Raw genomic sequence first — 26,124 nt, 5'->3', positions numbered from 1 at the left:
TCAAAACAGCTGTGCTAAGTACCCTGCAAGGCCTGGCCCTGGTGAAATCGGGAAGCCATCGCTCCTCTGCACTACTTCTTGAAATGCAGGGAGTTCCTTCAGCTTCCTACAAATATGAAAGCACAAGATCTTTGGAGTGACATCTTCAGGCCATGTTGTCCATAACTGTCACTCTCTACAACCTACCCCTACCATCTAGTGATGCTACATACTCAGAGGTTCAGAACTCAAACAATACCTTTAAAAATAAAAAAGCACATTGGTATGCAATCCAAATTTAATCACATTTTCTTTTCTTCTAAAATGTAGCATGTTAAAATGAGAGAATACTGACAGTCAAATAAAAAGGAACTAAGACCCCATAATCAGAATTTGATATTAAGTCACCATTGGTCTTCTACATTCAACCTCTGTACTCTCCTATGTCTAATGTCCTAATAGTCACAAACACTACAACCTATTACAAAACTTCATTGAAATTAAGAAGTGAGACAATTAAATACTTAGGGTTTTTTTAAGCAATCCGAATTTCTTACCCATGAAGCATCAGGTACCTACACCAGTCACAAAATACTAGTATTCTCTCCCCTTTCTGGTAAATATTTTAGTTTCAGGGTTTTTCATTCTAAGCTATGATGAATTTGCAGGACAACTGCCTTGTGGAAACCAAAAAGAAAAATGTATATTGTGAAAACATGGTTTACATCATGCTGCAGCCTTCTCGACTAAGAATGGTGTGAATGGTTAAATTATGACAGGAAAGAGTGAAAGCAAATTTTTTTTTGAGAGCTATGATGCAATCACTTCATTTACAGGACTTTACCTTGAAATTCCAAGTAGTGAGGTTAGATGTTTAATTTCCAAGATTTTTGGATTCCTTTTCCTGAAGAGCAGGAAATTACTTTCTCTGAGACGCCACTTTCACTTTCTGCAGGTTTCTCACAGCCAGGCACGCCTTTGCAAACAAAGACAAAAAAAAAAGGGTGGGGTGGAGCAGAAACACCTCTCCCACACACAGACTCAGCAGAATGGGATCTTCTAGCACAAGGAATTTTTATAGTTCCATAAAAATACTGACAGTATTCAATTACCTCATTTTGAGAAAATGGGCTGCTGTTCCTCAAACCAGAAGAAAGAGGTCAAAACACAATAAAGACTATGGTTCTTATGATCAATAAATATTCTGTGAAATAATTTTCATTACTTAATTCTAAGTCTTTTTTGTTTGTTTGCAAATACTTTAATTAGAAACATGGCAGAACAAAAGTTTTACCACATTACTGTTGAGATTCTTATAAAAGGAAAACCGCAATGGAGGAAGAAAACATTAAAGCAAAAAAGCTAAAGCATTTTAGATGCCAGTCTCAGTCAGTCATGGAGTTCCAGTGCACCAAAGAAAATTATATTATCCTGAAATGTGAAGCCTAATGTTTGAAAGCTAAGCAGGGTGGGAAAAATGAAGTGGCAAATTTTCAAACTGACAAATATCAGTCATCTTTCAGATCAAGCAAAGTTAAGCACCACACAGGTAGTATTTATGCTGTTAAGATAGTCTAAATTTAAAGCGAAATAAGTTTTTTTAAGAATCTGATATTGAAAGATTTGTAGATTCAAGTAAGATTATTTACACAGCTAGAAAAAATGTAATGTTTCCTCTTTTCATTTTTTATGTTTTTCTTCAAGAAAACATATTTGAATTACTAAGTCACACAAATTATTACAAAGACTAACAGAAGTGAACTGGAGGCTCTCAATATGGTTATTTGATCAGTCTTCTGAGAAAGAACCTCCACTAGTAAACATAAAATAAAGAAATCTTTTGAAAGCTGATGCGTTTTAGCTGCAGCCACACTGCACTCCTTCCCTGAATACAGTCTCCGAAGTGGTCCAACAAAATTTTATCATAGATACAATATAATTATTGAAAGAATACTTATGATTTAGTTACAAGACACTACCCAGAAATCATTGTACATCATCTATCCTGTACTCTTGATCTCTCAAGAAGCCACAGTGAGGAGAGGAAGAAATGAGAAGGCAAAGATAAGGAAGGTAGGTAACATTCATGCAACTCTTCTCCTCCCCCAAAATGTTTCTCTGAATTTTTCCTATTGAAAGTCCATTGATGATGTTGTATATAACACATATTTTATAATTTTGATGTTGAATCATGTAAATTTTCACTCAACACATCCGAATATATATAAACCCCTGAGATATAGATCCACATCTGTAGCATCAAGTTAGGTAGTCAGGTGGCTCACATTGAAAGGTGTGATCACAGTAAAATAGGCAATGAAGTCTGAAAATGTTTCAACTTCCAGCAAGGATGTCCACTTCGTCCTATTACCAGTGCCCTCTATTCAGTCCTGACACAGCATTATCCTAAGACAGCAGTACCCTCAATTTTACCCTGCCCTACTGTTTCATGTATTTTACAGTAAATATTCAAGTCCTGTATAAAGAATCTACTGCTGAAAAATGTTCACGAGACATCTCCAATAAGGCCTGTTTTACCACACACATGTAGCTACTTATTCACAGACAAGTAGTAAAAACTGCCCTTAATTCCAGATGTTAGGTTTCTTATTACAATTTCTGAAGATTTATGAATGGCACATAGAGAATTATCATCCACTAGCATTAGTAAAGTAAAATTATTCAGGATGGGCAGGTGTTCTTTAAAGGGGTAAACTGACAAAACGTTACAAATGAAAGATGCAAATATGATCTTAATGAGCTTTCCAAAAGCTGGATGTTGGGTATCTAAGGACTTTTAAAATTACAAGCCAATCCATATAAAAAGAGCTTTAAAAACGTAGTGTAAAACCATTTCTGCCTGCAATGCAGTGCTTAAGATTTGGCCAAACCATCACAGAGAAACTTTAGACAGTAAGATGAAGGAGCTCCGACAGGTATGAGATAACAAAAACAATACAGTTGGATAGTAGACCTTCTTTGAGTGATTTAAAATCCCCAGAGAGAAAACTTAGTGAAAAGTTTTGATATTATACTTATGGAATTAAAATATGTGTCTATATACATGTGTGATGTACATATATGTGTGTGCATATGAGCTTGTGCTTTTACAACTGAAAGTAAATACAATAGTTATAGAACTATAAAGTTAGAAGTTCACATAGAATGAGTACCATTAAACCTTACTGTTCAATATTACTTACACAAGTATAAATCACTTGAAGTTACATGAAATTCTACATTCATATTGTAAATACAGAAGACAATACTGTTCATATTTAAAAACAGTGTGCTTTGTATTTTATCACCTGCAGGTGAATAGTTACAAAATGTTAACAATAAAGTTACACTAAAATCGAGCAAAATTAAAAAATAACATTTTGTTCTACAGACTTCAGCCATTTAGTTTTTATCTGTTTAAATAAAAACTTCAAAACATGAATATGACACCTACATCTAGCCTCTCTATTGCCTGGAAATCAACACACCTGAAAGGATGGAATACTGAAAGAAGTTAGTTTCATTCTGCATCATCTACTGAGAGGAGGTGGTCAAAGATTTTTAGAAGTGGGAGAAGAGTATTTAAAAGGGACTCAGCAGACAGAATGGTACCCCAGGAGTCCTACAGAAGTGCACAACCAGGAGCTGAGTACCATCCACAAGGTAGGCTTCTTTGGTTTTCATTACTGATTTTTCTAGATGAAATTAATTTACTCATTTCATTTTTTCCTTTTTGCTTTACTTCTGTAACACAAAAAGAGAAAACAAAATCTGACTAAAATACAACCTTACATTTAGAAGCAACTGCTTTAAATCATGTTACGAGTTATAGGTAACAAGGTTACAGGTTACTACACAGCAAACTCCTGGGGGGAAAAAAAAATCTAACTTTAATTCATTATTAGTAGGCAATAGTTTACATTTAGTCAAATTTCCTACAGCAAATAATCCCAGTTTTCTGGACACTGCATATGTTTATTCATATAGAAACGTAAGAGAAAATAAGTATTTCAGAAAAACAGAATAGGATTTTAAAAAAGAAAAACATACATGCAACCCTTTACACATTATATGAATACTACGAAAAAGGTTTTCTTATACAATTTTTTTCTCTTTATACATTGGATAAATGTATTTAATTTTTAAATGTCCCACCATAAAATCAGAACTCTTAGGCCTATCACAGTACATTAGTAAATACAGAGAGTAAGTTAACAAGCAGAAGCAAATGATTGGGTACCCTTGTGTGACTTAACAAAAATGTAAAACTATCCTGATTCTATTAAGCCTTCTGTCTTCTTCTTCTAGTTCCAGAACTAGACAATGTATTCCCCCAGGAGCTGCTTCTTCCTCTTAACTGTCTGCCTTATTGCTGCATCCCTTGGTAACCACCAGCACAACAGCCACCAACGGTGCTTCGAAAGTGTGCAGTGGAGTGAGCTTTTACAGGAGATTGAGGAGCTGGTAAGTCAAAGTGTAAAACACGGTCACAATCTATAGACATTGTTTTCCACCTTTCTTCAGTTTAGGTGTAAGGAATTCTCAAATGTGTAGTAACTGCCTGATTACAGGGGTTTTTTACATAATTAAAAAGTTATGAGTCAGATGCCCCTTCTCTACAAAGCCCAAAATCTTAAATTTAGGTTTTTTAATTCACACTCATCCCGTTGAATATACGACATTTGTGTGTCTTGCCAAGAAGAGCTCCACATTCTCCCCAGAGCACTCCTATTTTAGAGCACAGAGTCATCCGGGATTCCCACTAATTGGCACTATCTGAAACTATAACACTATAATTTCCTTTACCATAACATAATCCCACTGAAAGGAAAGGACATCCACAGTCACAAGAATATTGGTACAAATACTCTCTGAAGGTGTTTTTGAAATCTGCTATGTGGAAAGCATGTTTCCTTTCCCAATTTGGCTTCTTTTGGGGCCTGCCCTTTCCTCAGCACTGTACATACAGAGATCCCTGGAAAATTTGAGAAAAGGTGAAACAGGTAACAAGCAGCTATTTTTTTCCATTTTAGATAGACTTGGGAACATACAAGCAAATGAATCCTCAACACACAAACTCATGAGATATAGTGTCCTCTGTCGATGTAGTCACTTGAACATTGTTTGTTAAGAAGCCAACCGAAAAGTGACTCTTGTATGAATTGTTTCCATAGTAAACTTCATTTTGCACTTTTAACGTTTCTACACTGATGTTTTCTTTAAGAACAAGAGAGGTTTTTCTTTGGAGTGTGAGGAAGTGAGCAACGAGGATTTGTGTTTCCCCGAGCAGATGCTGAAAACAGTAAGTAGAAAAATATATGAAATTGGTAATATCTCATTGTAGCAGCTCTACCTCACACAGCCCATGCACTTTGTCATGAGATTTCTACATTAGAATTATGCCATACTATAGTACAGGTTTAAATGATAAATCTGACTGTTGACTTTTCAGTACAAGTTCTTTTCCCTGACGGGCTATTTATTGAAATCACCAGGTTTTATCTTTTCCTATTATTTAAGTCACGATGCCACTTTTACAAGAATAAAGGCTATATGTTTTCTTGTTAGTCCTGCTGTTCAAAGGGGAAAATTAGTTGGAATCAGTCTGGTAGCCCAGAAACTACAAGAACAGCATGACAATCTCAGTTTCAGTCAGAAGCAGACGCCATAAAGGCAGGGCAGGGGGAATTTTATGTACTGCTCAGCACATACATGTACTTCGTGTGCACAGTTCACTTTCAGTCCAGGTCTGCAATGCCACAAAATAAGAAGGTACTCATTGAGAGTGTGGTACTGCACCCCAGCAACTCATTTAGCTCGCTTCCAGCTCTTCTCTTCAAGGGAGGTTCTAAAACGCACCCAGGGAACAGAAGGGACAGACGACAATATCGGCCTCTCTTGTACTTCCTCTTCTCTAAGGTAGAGGGAGCTCCCCTTCATCAGATATGGAGTGTGCTTGGGAGGAAAGACTTGCACAGTCTCTTGTCCTGGTTCTGAATTCAAAAGATCTGCATTTGACTCTTGGCTTTTTATTGACTATTAGTTACACATTGCACATATCTAAGCATGTAAATGCAGTGCAAAAATGAAAGATACATTTACATTACAAAATAAGGGTCCACCTTATGAAAGCAACTTGAAAAATCTGGAATTGAAGCAATTTATGAATTGCAACTGGAAATTGAACATACAATTCCCGATTTTCAAAGAAATACTATCTTTGCAATGTATATTACTAGCTATAATGTTTTCTACTAAAAGAATTAGAAAAGCACAAAAACGTGGTGAAAATTGTTTAAGAACTTATGATAACCAGACTCAGGTAGTTGAAAAATTAACTGACATTTAAGCACAAACTTCAGAAACCAAATTTCTCTATACTTATTTTTGGTCATCACAGGTTAAATATGATACTGCAGCCATTGTTCATATAGTGCATGAAATTGCTGAGTTTTTCAAGAGAGCAGACACTCCTTTTCAAGATAAGAACACTTTTCTAAGAGGAATGTATGAGGCTTACGCTCAGCTCAAGACTTGCGTAAGTATATTTTTTTTTATTTACACTGTATGATATTCAAGTCAGATATTCATGGTGAATAAAACTGATAATATGTATGCTGAAAATGCAGTAGAAAACCTGAAAGACTACATTTTCAAATAGTGATACCTAAACATCTGTCTGCAAGTAATTACAGGCATCTTTCAGCACTTTTACTGACCTCTATGATACAGGAAATTTTAAATTCCCTCATTTTATTTATGAGCTTATTTTGAGAAGCGATGCCTAAAAAGCCAGTACTGAACTTGCTTCTTCCTAAAGAAGCAAGCACTAGTTCTACACAGAAATACTTATTCTCACTCAATCCGAATTTCATGAGCTTTTCTTTAAGTACTTATGACTCTTGTCAAGACAAGCTAACATAAAGAATTACATGCAAACTGTAGGCAAAACATTTCAGGAAAATATTAGATTTGTATTCAGCCTATTTCAGCTGAGTAAACTACTTAAACATATGCACAAATAGTTAATTCAGTTGGGGTCAGCTTAAGAAGTACTTACAGAGGACAAAGCCTCAGATTTACTGTAGCTTCCCTAATGCCTGTGCCAGGCACCAGATTTGCTAAGAAACCTGCAGGAGAACAAACTTGGATATATAAATGTAGATCCTACTGTACTCCTCTGTGTTGCTGGGGAGGGAACCCGCTGCACTGTTCTGTAGGGGAGGGAGGTTTCCATGACTGGACATTTGCCTGAGCAGGAGCATCATATAAGCACTGAACTAAAAAACCCACGCTGCTGCTTCTGACTAGGCCAGGCCCCAGGACTAGATGTGTATAAGAGTGGGTAATAACTAGTTCTTAATATTTACACAAATATATATATATATATATACACACATGACAGACATATGTACATCAGTAATTCTTTTTTTTTACTGATTGAACATAATCCCATTGGTACATCCATAACATCTCATGTCAATGACCACCAGGTATTCTGTAATCCATTTCCTTCAAAGACAGCATACATAAACAAGACCAGCACTTGTCACAGAACAAAAAAATCCATAAACCCTTACCTTGCCTTGAACATTGATATATTCATTTCCTGATCTCTCTGTAAACACAGTAAGTGTGTGCTACACTACCTTTAGCATTAACACATTCAGCAGGATTGCATATGGCAACAGAATTACAATGCTCTCAGTCAAGGATTGTATCTATCACAGGGCAGTGTTTGAACTTCTATTTACTGTTCAAACTAACAGTTTCTTTTCCATTAAAATAACAGCTGAAGCCCAGACTTAACATTATCCATGAATCTATAGTGAAAGAGTGCTTCGAAAAAATGGATAAATTTGTGGCCAAGGTAAGTAGGCTGTTTCTTTACTTTCAGCTCAGTTTTAGGAATTTTAAAGATAAAGAGCAGCTTCTTATAGAAGCAGTCCCACTGATCAGAGCTGTATGAATCCGTGAGATTATGCCACATTACCTCACACTGCGGATTTTCACTCACACAAAATCTTTTGGTCCACAACCATTTCAGGGTCAATGTATCACTTAAAAAAAAAAAAAAAATTCTAATTCAGCACCATAACCCTTTGGTAGATAAAGTCTGTGCCTTTTTAGAAAAACTTAACCTCACATGGTTCAGGACTAGCCATGCATCTGATGATGGAAAAGCATCACATATACCAAAGAACATTTGTATTTTAGCTAGACTTCCTAAAATTAATCTTTTTTCTTAAATTTAAATAAATTATTACATACTTGTTCTCAATTCACGTTTTGCTTCCCATACTATTGGATGTCATTTTTTATGAAACAGTTAATAAACACCTCTTAAACCTTTTCTTCAGTCAAATGACCACTGCGTTTGGCAAGAGATCCATGCACTGTCCAGAGAGATACTCCAAAGAATTGAAAACTACTCCTTCAAGAGAAGAGCAACACATTAGCAAAGTCAGCTTCCATCCCATACTTCGAGGATCTACTATCATGTCAAGATCTAAAAATTAAAGGAAGACGCAAACATACAGTTTGCATTTAGGACTATAAATAGGTTAATTTATTTTTGTCAAGATATTTTTCTAAACTACTATAAAAACTTAAGCCTTAATAAAAATGAAGCAAAAGAGTATGCCAATGTTTGTGTTTATTTGTTTTACTAGAAAAAAAAAAAAGAAACATTTTTCATAAAATAGGTATCATAGATATGGTCCTCCAAATCTTGTTTTCAAGCTGAGTACATTCATCAAGTTATGGGAATACAAACCTGTGACAGCCTAATGCTTTTCCAACGCCCATCTCATACCACTCATTTGCACTCTTGCATTTTTACCACTGCAGCTACAAGGCTCCCTGGCTGTTCATGTGTGAAAAGTTATGCCTGTTTCCACAATGCCACGCTGCCAGGCCTCCACAGCCATTCAGGAATTCCAAGTTTCAGTTTGGTCATCCAGACGTAAATACTATATATGTATATGTGTTTTTAAAAAAAAACAACAAAACCAACAAACAAAAATCTCTACATCCTATGGTACAGACAAGACCCCAAACAGCGAAACACCTTTAAATGCTTACATGGTAACTAATAGGCACTGGCAGCACTGCATACTGGCACATTTTTCCAAACAGTTCACTGGTTATTTGAAAGCCTGTAAAAGAAGATAACATCTATGAAACTGACAGTTTTGAAGGAGAGAAACGAGGGATACAGTAAATGAACAGTGTTTTATAACATCTTTTAGTGGTGAGATAAGCCTTACTCCCGTGGTTCTTCATTTCTAGGCACTGGTTTTCAACCTGTCTCTTCAGAGAAACACAGATGTTAAAACAAATCTTTTGAAAAAGATTCTAATATTCATACTTAATTTAGATTGCTTAAGAATGAAACATTGGACATCAGTTTTGTTTGTTTTTTTTTTAAATCTGGTTTGAGTCTTTAGAGCCTGCCTAGCACCTCACTGCAGTATGACATTCCCAAACCCAAATGATTCCCTCAGATCTCCTTTCAAAAAATGGCTTTGGGAAAAAAAAAACCAAACAAAACCTTTATGTTTTACAAAGAAAAATAAGAGCAACCACTTAACCAATATTAACCCTTTCAGTTCTATCCCTTTCTCACCAAGTTTAACAACAAACACAGTTGTGTTGTTTCATGGCACGTTCATTATACTGCCTCATTCATGCATCATCTGAATTGGAAACTGTTCATTCAGCTGAGACCTGATCAGTGTGCAGAGAGTGCAGACAGTCTTCCAGCTGTAAAAAATAATCCCTTGAAGTTACACAGTAATCAGTACAAGAATCAAAGTTCTTCAATTAATAAATTCAACTAAGCCAAATGATAAATTAAAATAATGAAAAGAATTCCCATGTCTTTGAACCAAGGAAGTGCTTTTGCACCCACTGCACTGCATTCTAAGGCAGATATTGGTATATATTAGTGCGGTTTGGATATGGATCTGACCTTTCTATCATAACCAGTACAGTGCCAGTTTATCTATACTGATAGCATTAAATACCTAAAAAGAAAATAATAATTAAAAAGGTTTACCATTACCTTTTCAATGTGTTCCCTTGAATATAGTTCCATTTAAAATATATGCATATTTATTCCTTAACATGTAGACATCTGTAAACTGAGTTTTGGTAGGATTATTATGCTAATACATCTGTCTAAGTATTTATTTTAATAATAGTCGTAACCTATTTTAATCAGATTGGAAAGGACACCAATTATTCAATGCAGAAAATATAAGCAGACAAAAACAACTTTGCAAAAATAAAGGAGTGAAGAGATGCACTGGGCTTTCAAGTGACAGCTAGTGACTCATTTGATGAATGCATCATTCTTACAGTGTCTATCCCAACCTCCTGCCATAGAGGAAGACCAAATAGCATCAGGAAGTTTTTAGGTGTCTAGCAGTGATACTGTGCATTTCAAATAGAAGCCAAGGACCGAAATTTTAATTCCTGATGGAAAAGTTGGCAACCTTCTTATATGTTCAACAAATAAAACAATCTGTGCTCTCTTCACAGGAATATATTCTTCTGTATATTCACAGATATGTGGGTAAAGCAATATTAAAGAAAAATATATTACACTAAGACATCTCTTATCTTCAGTCTGGGGGATAACAATCACAAATCATGGCCAAAATCCACTCTGTATGCCAGACAGCGACAAAAAATTTGGACTAGCAGGTATCAGGCCTCCATTAGGGACCATCCCAAGGACATCTCTCTCCAGCACAGGGTAGTACAAAAATACCTGAGCTAGGTTTAAAACACTTGGCTATAACATGATCAAAACTGAGGCTAGAGCTCATAGTATCAGTTCTTGACTTAGGCTGTGAAGCAGCCTTGATTTTATACAAGAAAAATGCAACATGAGTCAAAAAATACCAGTGCATACATAGCTCACTATCATGAGCAGTTTATTCACATTTTTTTTCCTGAAAAACTGTATTAGAATTGCTAAAAGTTTTTATGCTTTGGGAAAAAAGAACAGAAGTTATTCAGCATCTTCTAAAACACTAGCTGTGTATTGAGAAAAAAAGGGGAAGGCTGGAAGAGAATTATTTTTAAAAGGAAGAGAAATAAAAATATGAAAAAATGTTGATGTTAAACAGCCTACACTTTTTCTCAGAAAGTTATAGATACATGATTAAATATACATTGTCTTATTTATTGTATTTTTGGTAAGTATTTCAACATGAAAGTTGAAATACACTATGAAACAGAACCTTTTGGAATAGATTTATTTCCTTCCTCCATTTGAAGTCACTAGTATGCACAAGTTTAAAAATACAACTATTTTAGTCCAGCAGATATGACTTTATCTGCCAAGAGGAATTTGTAATAACAAAATTTAAGAATAGTTTCTTGTAGCAGTTGAGTATTCATACAGAAAATTTCACCTTAAAACTATCTGTGTAAAATCTCATTCCTGGGTAGTAGCCTTGATAATTACAAGACGTGTGTATATCCTCAGATGTAGCAAATACAATCTTTTAATTAAAGACCATTTTTCAAGCGACAATACTGTCAATACTACATTGTATTAAATACCATTTTTACTGAGACCAGATTTATTAATGAGTCTCTAATTCCAAGCTGTGGAAGAGACAAGAGAGTGGTCACTCTTTCCAACATACATGCAGATCCATGATGACTTTGAAGGTTTGCATGACTGCATTCTTATTTCCATAGGCTTTTCCCAACTTTACACAACATAATTTGATTTTAAAATCTTCCCCAGTCTGTATCAGATAACCAATACCACATTAAAAGTCTGGTGGTACCCTCCTTACAGCCTGAACTAATTAATTTAATGAAGCACATAACATAACTTGGCTTGTGGCTCAGATTCAGTGCATATATTTTAGTGTATCCAATATGGTAAGCGTTTATAGCTCTCCTTGACCCAGCTATTACTCAGGATAAGAGAACCTGGTGGCAAGCACATGTGAAAATGGAGATATTTAAGTTATTAGCATATAACTGAAGATACACTAGTCATATAAAGTCTGAAGTTTCAAAACATTCCATTTGCACAGAGGTATCTCAACAGGGACACGGAAGAGCAGCATGAGACAAAGTCATGAATGGGAGAATTCTTACTGGTGATTTTATCCAGCTATGGCAACTGAGCTGTTCAGGTAACAAGGAAAACAGTAGTGCATCAGCTTAACATGAACTCACAGCTGAAAACAAGAAGAAATGAGTGCCACAAATCAGCTTCTAGACTTTAATGAGAATACATGGCTTTCAGTTTAATCGGAGCTAACCACAACATCGAAGAAAGCAGCTCCACATTGACATTTTATGTGACCTTCACTCTGAGACATATAAAAGAAAAAACCTTGCTACAGCAAGGCCTGTCGCAGGCTGGGGAAGCTCTTTGTAGCTAATAAGAAAAAAATACCTGCCTTGAATTATACTCCAGAGAATCCTCCTTCTTCCCTGATCATAATAGAGAGCTTTCCATTTAGCTTAAGCTTGTATGAGTCAAGAGTCACATTGAGTCTAAAAACCCTAACACTTTATGGTGCTTTGGCAAAGGGATAATTTTATATTGTTTTATTGGACTTTGTCAACAACACAGTCTTCATGTGACAACCTTATTGCTGTAATCATCCTAAGCCTGTGTGTTTAGTTTGATTTAGAAAATTCTAAAATATTTATTGAAAAAGATGTTAAGGATTTTACAACAACCATGTTGCTCCTTCCAATTTACTTTTACTACTTCACCCACTGCGATACTACAACATTACTAAATTTCCACTTCTTGAAATTCCACTCAAGTCCAGTACAAGTTAATAGCCCAGTTGTCTGTAGCTCCTTTTGAATATCAAAATCTTTCTTTCTAATAGAAATTGTTCACAGACAACACTCTTTTTGACCAATGGAACAGCAGTTCTGCAATAGAGGTTGTACTTTATGATAAAAGCTCTTTCCTTTCCTATTGTGTTTTTATATTGTTTTTATATCCTCTCCATCTTTCTTCCTGCTTCACACACATCTTCCCTGCATGTGCTACAACTGAACATTAGAAAAATCTAGAAATGTCTTGCTGAGATACCAAATCCTTTCCAAAGTAAGGTTTTCCTTGCAGCATGAAGGTCTGAAAATACTTCTGTCATCAATGATCTGAGTTTATAAGACACTGACCAGTTTACCTGCAACCCCAGCTTTCTCCTCTAGAGAAAGGGCAGGTCTAACACAGATCATGTTTGACCTTTGTCCAGCACAGCAGATTCACGACAGACTCAAACTTGAAACTGCCATGGACACTTGGCTCCCAGTGTCTCTACTGCTAAATTTACACAGACAAAACTTCAAGAACTGTCTGGACACAAAATCCTGTGCAATGTGCTCTAGGATGACCCTGTTTGAGCAGAGAGGTTGGACCAGATGACCCCACAGGTGGTCCCTTGCAATGTTACCCATTCTGTGATTCTGTGACATCCTTCTCTTGTCATGGAGCTCTTAATGTTGTTGGATAGAGCAAATTATTACCTCAGATACTGTTCTTGATATCTAAGCACAGTCCATCTTTTTGTTTTGTGGATCACTTCTGCCTCTTAAAAAACAATGTAGGTAATCCAGGTAAAACTGCCAGTGAATATTATACATTACAGATAAATAATGAAAATACTAATTATTTACATTCCTAATATAAGCAATAGACTGTTCTAAGTTTCTAGTAAGTTAAAATTCAAATATGGTCCTGTGAGTGTGAAGAGGGGGAGAAGTTTAATTGTGTTCAATGTATTTATTTTTTAAATGGCTAGATCTAGCTCCAAAACATGAATTATTAATAAAACCAAAACACTATACCACTTCAACTAAACTGTCATATGGTACTTTCTTACAAGTGAATTCTTTATTTCTTGTCAAAGAAATTTTCTTATTAAACTCTCCTGTCCTGAAAGAGAAAACTAAATGAAGCCTTTATTTTTAAGTACAATATCTATGTGGAAAAATTATTCGAAGTTATTTTGAAAACTACTTCAAGACTGCCTTATATCTGATATCTCATGCAAATGAAGTTTAACTTGAAGGTGTAACTCACAGCAGAGCGGAAACTGTGCTGCAAACATGACCATGTGAACTCATCACAAGGCTGGGAAGGTTGTAAAACTGAATTAGCTCCATGATAAAGGAACAGAACACAAGTCTCCTCCCACATGCCCTTTTAATGGGATCCTTGTGCTGGACACGTGCTTGGCAGCCTCTCCCTCCAACGCCCATACTACATCTTTCCTGTTAAGGACAGTTATCACTATTTGTCCATGTGTTTGCCAACTGACTGACAGCTGCCTGAGAGTGCCAAGGAAGGGACTGCTGCTCCAGACTTGGCTCCATAGTGCCAGACCTACTCTACAAGTTATATTCAGTTTCATTTTCAGTACTGCCCTAACTCCATAGCAAAATCCTACCCCTCAGTGACATCATCTACAGCAGCACGGACTGTGCCTCCTGCTACTGTGCACAGATTTCAGGGGCATTCTGGCCCTGAAAACTGCAAAGGAAATGCCTGCAGTATCAGTTATTTCGGTCTCTTCATGTATCTAACAATTCTTCTACCTAAACAACTAGGTACCCCCTTGGGTTTGACTCTCTGCGAGCTATGAACTGTTTCCTGCCTGCTCATTAATCACAATCCTGCACTGACTCATGCTGCTCACCCTGACAGCCACACAGTGAAGATTTCCTCTCAGGATTCCAAGTTCCTAAAACTACAGTGACTCTTTCTTAAAACAAAATTATTTTCAGAGCAGCTGCAATCAGGTTGGCAGTGTAACCATGCTTGTAACCTCTGCCAGATGTTTTCAGCCTGTTACAGTGTTCCCTTCCATGGAAGATGCTATACCATACTCCAAAGAACAGTCACATCCTACACTGGGACACAGGGGAGGAGGTTAGTCACAGGGATCTTCTGATTCCCTGAGGGAAAAAAGTTGAAGAGAACTTTACTGTAACACTTGTGAAAGTAATGTGAGACCTGTGCCAACCTTCCTTGGCACTTAGACACAAAGAATTTTCGAAACAAGAGGAAAACAATTGTTTACTGGCCCAAATAAAAGAAAAATTGTTCCAAAATGTATGCCTTCAATCATCTGCTTATTTGCAACTGCACTTAGAGATACATAAATACTTGCCTTCTAATCCATTCAGCTAAGAAGTTATTACACACATTCATCCCCAGTAATTTACAAAATTGAGTAATAGTTACAGAATCATAGCATAATTTATGTTGAAAGGGACCTCACAAGATCTAAATTTAACCTCCTGCTCAAAGAAGGGTAAACACTGAATCCCAGGCTTTGTCCAGTCAGGTCTTGCAAACTGCCACAGTAGAAGTTGTAAGAAAAGCAAATATTCTTCATATCAGTTCACATTCTTTTGTGATTCCTGATAAATTGCTTTTATTGGTGGCAATATGAAGGTTAAGAAGGCATTACAATGTTCTTCCTGCTATATCTGTTCCTGTCTTACTTATCCTTACGTGATTGGTTTTATTCTGTGTTCTGCTTATTTAACTTTCAGTTATCCACCCTAGTCTGGCCCTACATACTGGAAGGGATAAGAGTTTCCAAGGTAATAACTTGCTTGATTTATATGGTACACGTGTGACCCTCAAGGACTTGTGGATCCCAAGCTAAGGACAGTAACACTGCAGTAGAATTCTTTCAGGAATGGGATGGGAATTCTTTCCTTCTCAGTTACCTAGAAAATGGAAGCACTTTGCCACAGGTGTCTGATTGGGTTTGGTGAACACAACCTTGTGCCACTAAAATGGAATGAAGCTTCACAGGAGCAGACCTTCAACCTGGAATTCAGTTGATCCCTTTCTTGCCCAACAAAAATTATTTCCCAAACTCCCAATGATCCCTCCTATTCCTGTCTACTCCTTTAGAATCCAGCATGTCACAAAACTGAGCTGTTGCTGTAAGCTAACTCATCCTTTCGGTTTGGAGAGTAAAATTTAATTTGATTGAGTTCTGAACTCAAAAAAGCAACAGTGAATAGTAAATACCCTGACAGATAACCTCTTGTATCATGTTAATTAAGGAGTTAATTTTTCATCTATCTAGAATATTCATTTTCCTTTGCAGTAAGAAGGAATTTCTTTTTAATGACTCCACTGAGTTGCAGTTCTTGTACCTTTTCTTTCAGCAGTTGTTTAGTTGTTGGGTTTTTTTAAAGTGCAACTATTTAATAAACAATATTGAGATTCTACAGACAAGATACTGTGTGGGGCATTTGGTCTCAGCAGCAAATAGAAGCATTCAAGGTCAAGGAAACACTGCCTTTCTGGAAGGGAAATGATAAGCCTAAGATCATTGACTGTAAATATTAAACACTAAACATGCCCCAACTATGCTTGATCCCAACAATCACCTTTCAATTTACTCACAATATGCTGATTATTTTCACATAATGATCTTAATGGTATTACTTAAAAAGGATTTTGGTCACTTGCAAAAACAATCAAAGAAATCAATTTTTCTTCATTAGAATTCTAAGAAGTTCCAAGGAATTATAATATAAGTAAAGAAAAAGAAAAGTAAGAAGCCATATATTTAATATAGTCTTAGCACTAGCTCAAACTCTTACATTTTATACTCCATAGAAGTTTATAACATCATTAATTTCATAAATAAAACCAAAACTGACCTGTTTTGTGCTATTCCATAGTTTAAATATGTTTCTTAAATTCTCAGCTGTGCCTGTCAAAGTATCTCTAAACTGTACGTTCTGGCATATGCAGTATGGGTTTTTTTGCTTGATTTTTTTTTGTTTTGTTTTGAGGGTTTTTTGTGCTACAGAATGTGAGATTAGACTTTTTCTAGTGTCACTCTGTGCATCGGACGCATACATATTCATTTTCCCCAGAAATCAATATTAAATACATCTTTGCTAACTAATTAAATTTCACAGACAAGGAGAAATAAGATATTAGCAATTCCCCTTCCAGAAAGAAAAGAGACCACATTGCATAAGGCATCCAGACTGGCTTCTTGCAAATTAAAATAACTCCAACAGTCATTAAAGGTTATTTTTTTAATTCCATAAATAGAAACATTACATATTTTTCATCATCAGTTATGATATCAAATCAGTGTCATATAAATATTGAGAAGCAAGAATATGAAAATTGTACCAGTTAACTACTATACTAAAACAAACAATAAGAGTGAAAAAACTCCTGACACTCTTATCTTCAGTGTTAGGAAGAAAGAGGTGGGAAGGGAGTTGAAAGTAGTGAAAGCAAGGAGGAGAAAAGGAAAATAGATGATAGGAAAACACATGAAAGAAAGAAAAGTAAGGCTGGAGTGGAGAGGAGAGAAGTAAGAGAGCAAGTAGATGCTAGGAAATGAGGGACTGACTGACAAGGGGGCAGTGTAAGTAAATATAAATACATTCTCTTAAAGAAAAAACTTTGCTCCTATACATTATTCATGACACTGTAACAGAACAAAACAACACACACGTACACAAAAAAGTAAAGACTGCTTCTTGAAGTGCAAATTATTTGTAGCAAATACCTAACTTTATTGCTTTCTCTAAGTACTTGCAATCTCTCATAGCCTGATGGCTGCTAACACACAAGTTTAACAATTACCCCACAATCTGCTCTATTACCAAAATGGCTTTTCTAGTCTCCTCAGTCCTTCAAACAACTTTGTGGCACTGTACTCCCCAGACAGTTTGTGGAAGAGATGAAGATGTCCTGTATACATTCCATTTAGAGCAGTTATGCTCTCCCTTCACCTCACAATCCCCCAAATCAATGTCTCAATTAGATTCAGGTAATTTTGAATCCTCTTTCAGCCAAAAGACACCACACTGAATAACAAGAGCCTCTGAAGGACTGGGGTCACAGCAGGCACGATAAAAAGTGCAGTCATATATCACTCTGTCCATCTGAGCAGCCTATCACTAATGGCTGCCTGAGGTCTCCACAACCACCCAGGTTATTTTAAGAGTTGCTGGAGCTTCCATTTCCAGGCAAGCCACAAAACTGCCAAGAAAGCATGCACAATCTCTATTGCCAAGAGTGAAATCTACCCTCAAAGGGAAAAGAATCCCATGAGAAATATATATCAAATTCATTGCTTAGCAGTACAAATAAAAGCAACACAAATTCTATAACTTATGCAAAACCATTTGGTAAATAGGAAGCTGAGTATTTACACTACAACGGAGAGCAAGTCCATCTATTTAACTCATGTGTATTAAAAAACATATAAAGATTGCAAATCATAAACCACAGTTTCTATCAGTTTAATTTAAGAAAAACTAAAATTCTCCAGTATCATGAGAAGTGTTGCATATCTGGGGGAACTCCTGCATATTTAGGGGAACTGCTGCACATATAAATATTTGGGAAACTAAATTTTTAATTCATCATATCAGTAACCACGTAACTACGTTTATATTACCTTAACTACAATGCCATGTTAATTCTGGATGATAAAATTCTACTCTTTGTGGAAGGGAATGACCATTGTGATGCTTGTAGAAAATCAGCTTACATTTAGAAATGCAGTTATACTTACCAAACCAATTGAATTAGATCAGATCATTACTAACATTACCATTTTTTAAAATGTAGTTAAGAGTACATAAATATAAGTAGAAAAACATTTCTCTAATTTTCTGGTTGTTTTTCTTTTCCACATAAAAATTATTTCCAAAGTCATAAAACAGGGGAAGAGACTACTGGTTTCTTAAGGAGCCCTAAGTCACACAAATCATACACATTCTTTATCTCTCCTAATTCTTTCAGAATTTTCTCTCTTGCAGTTACTTCCATCAGTTCTGCTGAAGAAAGAAAATAGACAAAGCTTCAGGCCAAATTGTCCATTTGGCCCCAATCCACATAAGCACTTAGTTGATGTGTCCTGTATTCATGCCTTTTAGGAAACAAATGGCTAAACACGATTCCAATCAAACTCAGCTGAGGAATATGATATCACAAATCTTCAGAGAACTTCGTAGTATCATCCACTCTTCAACAGAAGTGACCTCCATGTAAAATTCCACTGTTGCACACCTTTTATATACATAGCCAAACAATGACAGCACACGACTAGGAAGACACGACACATGTGACTCTGTGAGGTAAGTTTTGCCCATGTGCAGTGAAACCTTCCTCCACAATGTGTCCCATCAGTCATGAGGACATTTTTCTGGACCAGGACACTCCAACACTCCTGCTGAAGCTATTGCAAGGATTCACTAAATCAGAAGTACTGTACAAAGGATAATACCATCTGTAATCAATTAGTTAGGGCACTCACCTATAAGGTTTGCATTCTAGACAATGTTCTAAGATTATTTTTCATATTTTTACACTAAGCACTAAACAAACATAATTCACATCCCATAAATAGTACCAATTCTCCTTGATATCTTAAAATCATTTACACTACTTAAGAGAAAGCTGCAGAAGTGCCACTTTCTGAGAATGCCATCAGTAGCCTATATCCTTTTAATACAGATTATGAACACCTACACATGGCCCTGCCCATTTCCCAACGAGACATACACCTTTTGGCTCGTTAGTATGGTGTGCTGGTTTTGGCTGGGGCAGAACTAATTTTCTTCACACTGCCCAGTATAGGGCTGTGTTTTGGGCTTGAGCTGAACACAGGGTTGATAACACAGAGATGTTTTTGTTATTGCTGAGCCAAGGCGTTTTCTGCTTTTCGTACAGCCACACTGGGGACGAAGTTGGGGGTGCATGGGAGGCTGGGAGGAGACACAGCCAGGAAAGGTGACCCCAACTGACCAAAGGGATATTCCACACCATATGGCATCATGCTTCACATATAAAGCTGGGGGAAGGAGGAGGAAGGGAAGGTTTGGAGTGATGGTGTTTGTCTTTCCAAGTCACTGTTCCCTGCTCTCTTGGGGATGCCTGAACACCTGCCTGCCAGTGGGAAGCAGTGAATGAATTCCTTGTTTTGCTTTGCTTGTGTGTGCAGTTTTTGCTTTCCCTGTTAAACTGTCTTTATCTCAACCTACGAGTTTCCCAGCTTTTATGCTTCCAGTTCTCTCTCTGATCCTACTGGTGGGGGAGTGAGTGAGAGGCTGTGTGGGCCTTGGTTGCTGGCTGCTGACAGTCGCAAGCTCCCGAATTATCCTGTGGTACCAAACAATGGCTCACTGTGGAAGTTTTCTAGGTGAGAAAGGCTTATGCATTCTTCTCCCCCAAACAAGGAGAAGTAGCTTAGTCAATTGTATGACTCATTAATCATTTAATTAGCACGTTTCCTTTAATCGAATCATTATTCAGGGTTTTTTCCTGTTTCTGAGGGTTTTTTTTAAACCTCTGAGCAATTATGATAAAGTGTATGACTAGCATGGCTCAATTTTTCCAAAGAGAGTATATCTGACGCGACATATCATTTATAGTAACACACATCCTTTTTGATCTGTAATAATTTTGGGTGGTGTTTAGCTCAGCCGTGAATTTTTCTACCCAATAAAACATGAAGAGCACACTTTTAAATTAAGAAGTGGATTCCATGTCACATCAAATAACAGTAAGATGCATATTAAGGAGCTTAGAACTTGGTTGGGTTTTTTTCCCAAGAATAAAAGTTTGAAAGTTAGAGACCCTAGAAACACACAGCATGTTAGTAGTATTTGTTTGATGGTAGCATTGAGCAGTGAATTTAGCAGCTGGTAGCAGAAAGAAGAAAAAACAATGCCACATAAGACCCCATTGAGCACAAATTTAAAATTTTAGTATGTGTCATTTAAGAAATCATACATGAGTTTACCAGAGAAGAAATAACTATCAAGTCTAAAGACCACATGACATATTTTCCATATAATTACTTATTGAACATTTTTCATAAAACCCTGGAGGCTTCAAAGCTACTGTGAGCTGAACAATAGCTTTTGGTTTTGAAGCTATGTTACAACATTCCCATTCAAAATGTTTTGGCTAGGAATTAATTTCCTACTGATTTATTATATTTTACATTTAGATTCTGAGATAAAAACACAATGGAGGAAATAACTTCTAGAAAAATACTGCTAAATCATTGCATTTTTAAATTTTAATTAGGAACAGTTATAGCAATTACATTTGTGCTTTTCAATTACAGAAGGCCATTCAAGTACCATTAAAAAATCTTGTAATTTTATTTCAGTGGTAATTTGCTCGATGCCTTAGATTTGTACCTAAACTTGCAACTGCAGAGTCAGGTACAGCAAATTCAAAGCAACAGACATCTGACGTTCAAGAAAAGGTTGTACCTCATGTTAAATATATGATTTTCCTTCATGATGAATATAGTGATGTTTTATCAACCCTCACTGAAAAAAAAAGATAAAATATCCTCTCTAGATGACATGTACGGCCAGGGAATATTTTAGCACGAGGAGTATGGAAGCATTATGGAAGAAAGCAGTCAGCTCTCTTAAAGAAATCACTGTCCCCATCTGCCCAGAAATGATAGCTCAATGACTTATTCGTTCCTTCTTTTCATGTTGATCTGTGCATTCTATAACCAACCTGTTAAATTTTAAAATGCCAGGATTTCTGTAAATCCTTCCATCTCATTTTTTGTTCTCTGCCTGGTTTTTAATAATATTAAAAAGTTGAATATACAGAAGTTATTTGTCATTATGATTCACAAGTGTCATGAAAAAAACAACAGCTGGGCAGAAGAGACAGTTCCTCTAAGTGCCTCAGACAAACTTGGAAGTGTGGGCTTATGTATCACCAGATGCCAGAGAATTCACACATGCAAGAAAGGTCTAGCTGTAGAAAATAGCTAGTTTCAGTTGGCTGGAAATTCATTCAATCAGCCCTATTATTCCTGCAATAATCTCATTTTCTTTGGGCATAACTTGTTCTTCCCAGTTTAACCTAATTTCAATGGAAAATGCTGTGCCAAATGTAGTAGTGGTATTACAGTTCCACAGTTCAAAGGCAGCACGTGTAATGATGCTGGCACAGTAAGTGGAGGTGGGTAGCAATCCAAAGTATTTTAAAGGGTCAATCAGGATTTTTTAGTTAGTGATAAGATTCAAAGATAGGCAGATAGGCTTTATCTATATGGCACAGGGAACAAACAGGCAATGGGAAAAGGATACATCAGAGTACCTGCAATGGTCAGTATCAGAGAAGTCAAAACACACGGGTCCTCTCCCTACTCCATGTAAACCGATTCTATTTAGTGTTTCAGTAATAGAACAATTATAGCACCTAATGTAGCATGCAAATTACCTGTTGAGGTTTTATTCAGATACATAGTTTCTTTTTATCAGTTTGCATATCACAAAAGAGCCTATTCTCTTAGTGTCAGTATGATTTATACATGTGTACCTAGCTCCATTCCAATGATAACCCACAAGGCAAAGTAAGACTGTTTTCCCCAACAATCTTCAACACTTAAGCCAGGCAGGCACTCCTTTTAAGATGATAGGCAATTGTATTGCTGCTAGATATTTATGTGTGTTAAGACAGCCTCAGGAACAAACAGTTCCACATCCTTTCCTCTCCTCCCACCTCTTCTTTAATGGCCTGACACAGCCAAAACACAATTCTTCCCCAAGAGCTCTGCTGAAGAACAAGGAGCAGCTATAATAAATGATGAAGACAGTGAAATCAGAGGCAGATTCCTAGTTATACAAAGGTGATAAAATAGATCACTTTTAAGCTTATGATGTACCATTAAGCAACTGGAGAAAAAAAATACTCTTGGAAAATAAGCATCAGGGTTGTATTTGGAAGCAAGAGGGACAAGTCTACTTCCAGATAAAGTGTGAATGCTTTGGCTGACGCAAATAGCCAACTTTAAAAAATGGTGAAATATCTGCACCAAACCAAACAGAAGAAATAAAAATCTTCCTCCAAGTGTTGCTGAGATGACAATGGTCATTGGTCAATGACCTCAAAGTAGTCATAATAGTTTCTATTAGCAAAACACATTCCTACTGATTTTACAGGTTTGGATCAAACCCCAGATCACCCAAAGGCCTTAATTTAGCTTTTGTAGACTTACTCTCCAAGAAACTAACATGACTCCAACTCAAACAAGAACCCTTCGAACACAGTGTGACTCCAGGGATATTTACATACTTCTATAACAAAAGTTCACCTTCATTAAAATCTGTGACTCAGAGCTCTCTTCGGATTCAGGAAAGGTTACAGTAAATTCCCTGTAAAATCACTATTGTTCATGATATGCAAACGATTTAGCAATAGGTCTTTTCTGTTGTCAAATCACACTCATTTTAGCCTCTGTAGATTTGCAAATGTGAGCTGCCCACACTTTAGGCATAGACGTCAATTTGTAGATATGGCTTCTTCAAACATTTATTGAGTAATTTTGACTCAAAGTACTCAAATGACTGTACTACCACGTGGGTCTGTGGGAAAGCTGACAGGATGAGCACGTGTATTTTTACAATGTGAGTTGTCTATGATGTGATGAAGATGTTGAATAAAGCCAATAATTATTACACCAATTAAAATACAAAACTCGAGTCAGCATTTTGATGCAGTTCCAGACTCTCTCCCTAAACTGCTTTATAATTTTGGGCAAGCAACTTAGTCTGATTCTGCAAATACTTTTACTTACGCTAAGTGCCACAAAGAACTGTATACAGGATAAGGTAGCTTTATTTGCTTAAATTACCAAAACTGGGGGCTTAAACTGTTTCTCTGACCATACACAATGCTATGATCAACAGAATTATTCTGTTGTACCTTAGTGAGGTGTTGCAATACAGGGAGTTTAAGAGAGCACTGTTCTAGGAGTATTAAGCACTTCACAAGAAATGTAACCAGTGCCAAATGGGAGAACAAGGAAGGTGGAAAGACTGGGATTCCTACTTACACTAATTTCTCCCAAGTGCTTTGCCTGTTGCTCTCTTAGCCTCAATCTCTAAGCTGTAAATACTCACTGAAATAAATTCCTTTTCCTACTGGCTCCTGAACTTCTATTACGGCAGAAGTGAGATGCCTCAGCAGGGAGACACACCTGAGGAGGGATGAGAAACAAAAAGAGAATGAGCAGAGCTCCGGGCCAGTGGGTTTCCCCGCCTGCCGAGGGCCGGCCCCTGTGATACGGCCCCTGCCAGACGCCAGCAGGATCGACTCTCCGACTACTGTGCATTCCCAGTGGGAGCCGCGCTCCGTGCTCCCCGCCGGAGCCTCCCGAGCGGGCGTGCGGAGGAGGCAGAGCCGCCTCAGAGGCTTCAGGCGTCGAGGAGCCGACACGCTGGAGGCGGATTTCCCCCTGGAACCTGCGCTGACAGCAGCCCCAGCACGGCCGCGACCGCCGGGGCGCGACCGCCGAAGGGGCTGCCCGGGGTTCCCGGGGGCGCGGCGGGGACACGCGGCGCTCCTCAGCCGCTACTGCGGGCAGGATGAGCCAAGTCCGGCCGAAACAGCTCCCTCCCCCGCGCTGCAGCCATATTCCCGCATCGCCCCCACCTGAGGCGCCGGGGGGCAGGGAAGGGGGAGAGAGGGAGGGAGGGAAAGCGGCGCTGCCACCCCCGCCTCGCTGAGGCGCCGCCGCCGCCCCCTCCCACCTGCCCGCGCCCTCCGAGCGCCACCGCCCCGCCCCGCCCCGCTCGCGGCCGCAGCTCGGTCGCTCATTGGTCGCCGGGCCCGTCAATCACCGCGGCTCGCGCAGGGCCGGCGGAGGGCGGGGTCGCGCGGCGCTGTCAGCGGCGCGCGGGGAGGGAGCGGCGCCGGGGCACAGGCGGGGGGCGGTGGCGGCGTGAGGAGCTGCCCGGCTGTTGCTCCGCTCCAAGCTCTGCTCGGCTTTTTTTTTTTTTTTTTAATTATTATTCCCCCGAGCATTTTTACACAGCCGCTCGCTCACCGCAGTTCTTCTGCGGAGGTACACTTACCGGTAGCTGCACATCTAGCACGGGCTGCTCGGTCTCTTTCCCCGCAGAGCCCGAGCGCCCGGTCCAGCGGAGCGCGGCCAGACCCCCGCGGCCAGGGGCTCCCTCAGCCACCGCGCTCTGCCTCGCCCGCCCCTGCAGCGCCATGGATCACCAGCCCAAGTTCTTCGAGAACCTCTCGGGCACCGGGAAGGCCATCGGGGTGCTGACCAGCGGCGGCGATGCCCAAGGTAGCGGCTCACACCGTTCGCTCCGGGAGCAGGGGGAGGATGAGGGGAAGGAGAACGCGGGGGAGCTGCGGGCATGGCGGGGAGTGGGGCAGTGGAAGGAGAGGATGAGGAGCCCCTCGGGGGCGGTGTGAGGGGGACAGGAAGGAAGGAAGGGCCTCCCCGGCTGGCAGGACGCCCATGCGGGAGGCCGGGGGTGCCGTCGCAGCGTGGGCTGCCCCGGGGCTGGCGGCGGGAACCCACAGTGCAGCACATGGAGTGGAGAGAGGGCTCCGGGAGTGCGCCACGCGGGATTGCCGTGCTTCTCGGCTTCCTCTTACCCTGCTGGCCTTCGAGCCGGCTCTGCTGCTAAGAGCATTTAAAAGATAAATAATTCTTCTGTGCGGCCTGGGTGCCTGAGCTGCAAACATCCCCTCAACCATTCCTCCTCCCTCACTGTCTCGTCACATTTCCTCTCAGCCAGCCTAGGCAGGGGAGAGGGTAGAAACACTGCAGTAACTTTTACCACCGAGACGTCTCGTCCCCTCGGGAGGTGGTGGGGAGAGGAGGGTGAGGAGGGATGGCTGATGCGGGCGGGGGAGGAGGAGGTCGTGCCGCTCTGCACGGCGGGTGGGAGGGAGGCTGCGCTGCTGGGGCTCTGCCAGCCCTCGCCTCATCTGCTTTTCGCTTCCTTCTGGCACCAGGAACACGTCTGTGTGCCTACCCGTGGTTTAGAACGCTCAGATGGCAGTTTACTCTCCCCCCCTTAGGAGTATGTAAGGAGTCTCACCTCCTTAAATCTCTTCAGCGTAGAGGGAGTCGTAGCTACTACAAGACAGGGCGAACAAAAGACCTACAGACAGTGAGAGGGAAGGGGAAGAAAACAGGCTTCATCGCAATATAGCTAGTCCAAAATTTAGGTTTTTCTACACTTTCGTTTCCCCTTTTCTACCAGAAAACCTCCTTAATAGTTCGAAGTTTCAGTTAATTAAAGTTTCAAACGGGAAATGCGCCGTGCGATTCCAGAGGACTCTTGCTC

The 26,124-nt window shown here is 38.9% G+C and overlaps 2 protein-coding genes across 5 annotated transcripts in view; one reads left to right on the top strand and one right to left on the bottom strand.

Moving 5' to 3' along the window:
• On the bottom strand, positions 1-25,026 carry LOC113949610. Its single transcript, XM_027648422.1, has 5 exons — positions 24,883-25,026; positions 23,929-24,379; positions 9,064-9,137; positions 903-955; positions 1-106 (listed from the first exon to the last, which is right to left on the bottom strand). The coding sequence occupies exons 1-5, from the start codon at positions 25,024-25,026 to the stop codon at positions 1-3; spliced, it is 828 nt and encodes a 275-aa protein (XP_027504223.1).
• The window catches only part of PFKP (phosphofructokinase, platelet), a 44,996-nt gene continuing 43,610 nt past the window's right edge, over positions 24,739-26,124 (top strand). The window contains exon 1 of one of the 4 annotated variants that reach the window (XM_027648370.1): positions 24,739-25,109. In XM_027648370.1, the coding sequence (XP_027504171.1) occupies positions 25,025-25,109 (85 nt within the window). In that variant the 5' untranslated portion in view covers positions 24,739-25,024. The remainder of the gene's footprint in view (positions 25,110-26,124) is intronic. The other 3 variants (XM_027648367.1, XM_027648368.1, XM_027648366.1) reach the window with 3 other exon arrangements.

The sequence above is a fragment of the Corapipo altera genome, unplaced genomic scaffold (assembly GCF_003945725.1).
Source record: "Corapipo altera isolate COAL_440 unplaced genomic scaffold, ASM394572v1 47, whole genome shotgun sequence".
Classification (NCBI taxonomy): domain Eukaryota; kingdom Metazoa; phylum Chordata; class Aves; order Passeriformes; family Pipridae; genus Corapipo; species Corapipo altera.
This window is presented reverse-complemented; position numbering and strand designations above follow the sequence as displayed.